Consider the following 5,000-nt stretch of genomic DNA (forward strand, 5'->3'; position numbering starts at 1 on the left):
AAACAAAATAAAAGCAATACATCTGTCATACAGCGCTATTGTGGATGCCGTGATGCGTCGCCATGGAAACAATAAGGCGATGCGTTCCAAAATATTTAGCCAGAGAATATGGTCTTATGGTCTCTAAAAGCTGAACCTTGAAGCTGGTTTGTAGCATACCAAGAATATCAACTACTGCTGTTATTACAGTAACTGTTATTAGTGTTAAATTAAAATTAGGCCTATTGTATGGTTGGGTTAGGTGTAGGGATGCACCTATTCAGATTTGGCCGAATATTGGGCTTTTTGACGGGGTATGGTTTCTGCCGAACCTTAGAATTTTTTTCCCCCGAACCGAACCCTAGGCTTGCGCTCCGCTGGTTGACGTAATGGTGTTTACCTCGCGAGCAGGGACTTTCGGAGGGGGAAATATTTACCCGGAAGTTCATTTAGACCCTGGTTCCTGCGGTCGAAACACACCAAGTACCAGCCCAAAGTCACTAGTTTCTGGGGAAAGTTCCTGCGGTGGAAAGGCGACTTAAGTGGACCGTTCGAATGCAGGCTGTGAGAAAGTGAAAATGGAACTCGTGAACAGAAAACGTGTTGTTTGTCAGTACTTTCAGTCAAAAGAAGGCGATTCAAGTCAAGCTACATGTTCAATTTGCAATGCCGATTTGTCTCGTGGTGGCAAGGACCCTAAACAATAGCCGCTGTTAAAACATCCGAAAGAATACGAGTTGTGCATGAGGGAATCTACAGACAGCAGCCAAAACGCAGCAACTTCAGGTATGGCAAAGGAAGGACAGTCATCCTGGAATATTGTTGCCTATTCTTTCTTTTTTTACAGTTAAAATAAAATAAAATGAAAAACACACTGCTGTGGACATTGTTTACTTTATTAATGTGTTTACTGTGATAATGGACTGAGGATGGGAGTAGGATTCGGTATTCGGTTTCGGCAGAATCTTAACCAGTGGATTCGGTATTCGGCCGAACGCCAAAAATCTGGATTCGGTGCATCCCTAGTTAGGTGGCTTAGGTTTTACTGTGAATTTATTAAGTAAATTGTGTTTTGTATCCATTTATATTTATATATTTAAAGGGTTAGTTCACCCAAAAATGAAAATTCTGTCATAAATTACTCACCCTCATGTCGTTCGACACCCGTAAGTCCTCCGTTCATCTTCCGAACACAAATTAAGATATTTTAGTTGAAAGCTGATGCTGAGAAAGGCTTCAGACAGGCCTCCATTGGCATTCAGTACATTCACACTTCCAAGATCCATAAAAGGCACTTAAAACGTCGTTACAAAGTCCATCTCACCACAGTGACTCTACAATTATTTTATGAAGCGACGACAATAGTTTTTGTGCGCAAAAAAAAAATCAAAATAACACCTTTATCTAACTTGTTCTTGTCTTCCGTGTGCCTCCACGACGCATGCGCGAGAATACGACGCAGATCCGGCGTTCGGACACATGACCCAGAAGCGATTTGTTTACGAGCAGAGGAAGACACGCGTGTCTAAGCTGTTGAATTCTACATTGATCGTGCTTTAGGTCTCGGCGTAGTTCTCAAAATGGGGTTAGAGTGCGTCATATTCTCGCGCATGCGTCGTGGAGGCACACACGGAAGTCAAGAACAAGGTGGATAAAGGTGTTATTTAGATTTTTTTTGCGCACAAAAACTATTGTCGTCGCATCGTAAAATTTTTGTAGAGCCACTGTGGTGAGATGGACTTTGTAACGACGTTTTAAGTGCCTTTTATGGATCTTGGAAGTGTGAATGTACTGAATGCCAATGGAGGCCTGTGTGAAGCCTTTCTCAGCCATCAGCTTTCAACTAAAATATCTTCATTTGTGTTCTGAAGATGAACGGAGGTCTTACGGGTGTCGAACGACATGAGGGTGAGTAATTAATGACAGAATTTTCATTTTTGGGTGAACTAACCCTTTAAGTATACTTTAAACTTTTAATATATTGTTAATTTTAAATATTTCAAAAAAAAAAAAAATTCAATAAAAAGCCATTCTTTAAAATGTCATCCACCGTGGTTTTGTGGCTTTAAAAAAAAAAAAAAAAGTTAAGTATCGGTTCAGTCACCAGTATCGTTTTAAAAGTATCGGTTTGGCACCCCGAACGACACCCAACCCTACATTATTCTGTCACAATGCAGTTACATTATAAAAACAATTTACTTCCTCGTGCATGTGAAGACATCAGAAAACCAGTATGGACTACATTTTTGTCCTTTTCCAAGCATGACAGCGTGAATCATTTCCCTTCTATGGAAAGCAGTGTGCGTCATCTTTTGTGTCAAAACCCTTCTTCAGCAGTTTGCATGTTGGGAATGTGTGTCTAACCTGTAGCCCTGAACGTCTCTGACGTCCAGTATGGAGTAGGCGTGTCTTGGGCGGAGCCCCAGAGATTCATATACAGCATCATCCACCTTCATGTTGCCGCCTCCACAAGACGCCCCCATCAGAAAGCTGAGACAAAACCAAACATAATGAATATTCATCATTCATTTATATAGAAGTGTTATTTCAGTATCATTGAATTCGTTTTTCTTTTTTAGATTTTTCATTTAAATTAATAATTTTGTTGTGTTTTCGTCATTTTTATTATTTGTTTGTGTAAACATTTTACAATAACCTTTACGTTAGTTAACATGGACTGACAATACTTCTAAAGCATTTATTAATCTTAGTTAATATTCATTTCAACATTTACTAATCAATTATAAAAGATGGATCTGACCTAAGATGAACTAACTATGGTATTTTTATTCATTAATTTTCACAAAGAAGAATAAATACTGGAAAACATGTATTGCTCGGTTAATATTGGTTAGTTAATTATCTAATGGGACCTTATTGTAATAGTCTTTATTAATATTTATTTCAGTATTAGTTTTAGTTATATTAGTACTTCAAGTTAAACTAAATGAAAATGAGAAATGTAGTTGTCTTTTATATTTTATTTCAAGTAAAAATAATGTTATTTTATGGTTTTAGTTAATTATACTAATAATCCTGGTATATAAATACCATATGGATATTAAAATCTTGTTTATAATTTTTTTTAGGCTGATATATATTTTTTTTAAACAATATTTTATTCCAATTTTTAGTTTCCAAAATAAATAAAAATACAGAACAGTGACATTTGTGCATACATTTTACATTATATTAGTTCATATTTCCTATAAAATTATTACAACAGCTATATAATGCTTGAAAATATGTTTTAGACACAATATAATATTTATATTATGACATGTTTATAAATGCAATAATTACCAATCTTTTGCAGTATAATTTGTGTTGTTCAGCTGATGTGTATGCGGACACTAATTGCCCCGTAATTTGAGTCCTGTAATTGCCAAGTAGCCTAGAAACACTTAAAAAGGCACTTTCCAATTTGTAGTGGCACACTTTAGAAGCATTTTTTCATTTTTTAATCCAATTTTCTTGCCTTGGCTTTTTGCCTTTATTATAAAGGATGAAAGATGCCTTGTCATCTAATAATTTGCCTTGAAATGAGTGAGTCCAGAGCACAGTGAATTAATTACAGGGCCAAATTTACAGGACAATTAATATAATAATCTTTAGTGTGTGTAAGCCGTACCCCGCCTCTTTGGAGCTGAGCATTTTGGCCCATATGAGGTCCGTGTCAATTGGTTCTTCACGAGGGTTGGTTGAGCTGACCTGCAGCATCAGACTCTCACAGGGGGCGCCAGTGAGCGTCGCCAAACCCTCGATGGCACGACCGGCCTGCAACGCAAAATACGAGCCGTGCAGTTTTGCAAGAGCCTTTTCTATCAGAGCGACCCACAGCTGCCTCCGCTGAGCCTGAAACAGCAATAAAAACCTTTTTTTTTTTAAATAATAACACAAGCCTTTAGCAGAGAATAAAGCAGCAAACAGGGATGAAACATATACTTTATATATATATATATATATATATATATATATATATATATATACCGATATCAGGCATAACATTAACAACTAATATTGTGTTGGTCCCCTTTTTGCTGACCAAACAGCCCTGACCCGTCGAGGCATGGACTCCACTAGACCCCTGAAGGTGTGCTGTGGTAACTGGCACCAAAATGTTAGCAGCAGATCCTTTAAGTCCTGTAAGTTGTGAGGTGGAGCCTCCATGGATCAGACTTGTTTGTTCAGCACATCCTAAAGATGCTCGAGTGGATTGAGATCTGGGGAATCCGGAGGCCGAGTCAACACCTCAAACTCATTGTGCTCCTCAAACCATTCCTGAAGCATTTGTGCTTTGTGGCGGCGCATTATCTGCTGAAAGAGCCACAGCCACCAGGGAATAACGTTTCCATGAAAGGCTGGACATGGTCTCAGCAATGCTCAGGTAGGTGGGACGTGTCAGAGTAACATCCACATGGATGGAGGACCCAAGGTTTCCCAGCAGAACATTGCCCAAAGCATCACTGCCTCCGCCGGCTTGCCTTCTTCCCATAGTGCACCTGGTGCCATGTGTTCCCCAGGTAAGTGTCTAGCCATCCCAATTTGGCCCTTGTCAAACTCGCTCAAATCCTTACGCTTGCCCATTTTTCCTGCTTCTAACACATCAACTCTGAGGACAAAATGTTCACTTGCTGCCTAATATATCCCACCCACTAACAGGTGATGAAGAGATCATCAGTGTTATTCACTTCACCTGTCAGTGGTCATAATGTTATGCCTGATCAGTGTATATACATGTGTCTATAATATTAATATTAATTTATCACTACTTCACATGTTGCTTAGTAGGTAAAAATACACAATTCTTTATTTACTTTGGGTGGCAATATTTGAAACTGCTCAGTGTGACTGTGGTTCTCTCAAATAATCATGATCAGGCAATAAAAGACAAAATAAGGGCTTAAATAAATCAGGCGTAACAAACTCCAGCACAGCAACACAAACCTGTGAGAACAGCAGAAACCCGTATTCGTCACAGGGCAGCATGTCATCCACCAGAACCGTCGTCCACGTTCCAT

The 5,000-nt window shown here is 38.8% G+C and overlaps 1 protein-coding gene across 3 annotated transcripts in view; it reads right to left on the minus strand.

The window, feature by feature from the left end:
• The window catches only part of capn15 (calpain 15), a 43,644-nt gene that overhangs the window by 12,233 nt on the left and 26,411 nt on the right, over nucleotides 1–5,000 (minus strand). For all 3 annotated transcript variants that reach the window (XR_013815676.1, XM_079806343.1, XM_079806342.1), the window contains exons 4-6: nucleotides 4,927–5,000; nucleotides 3,611–3,834; nucleotides 2,344–2,469 (exon numbers count right to left, since the gene is read on the minus strand). The exon at nucleotides 4,927–5,000 is cut by the window's right edge and continues 110 nt beyond it. Coding sequence is in view for 2 of the 3 variants with exons in the window: in XM_079806343.1 (XP_079662469.1) it covers nucleotides 2,344–2,469; nucleotides 3,611–3,834; nucleotides 4,927–5,000 (424 nt within the window). In the remaining variant the exon portion in view is untranslated. The remainder of the gene's footprint in view (nucleotides 1–2,343; nucleotides 2,470–3,610; nucleotides 3,835–4,926) is intronic.

The sequence above is a fragment of the Gobio gobio genome (assembly GCF_949357685.1).
Source record: "Gobio gobio genome assembly, chromosome: 23".
Classification (NCBI taxonomy): Eukaryota; Metazoa; Chordata; class Actinopteri; order Cypriniformes; family Gobionidae; genus Gobio; species Gobio gobio.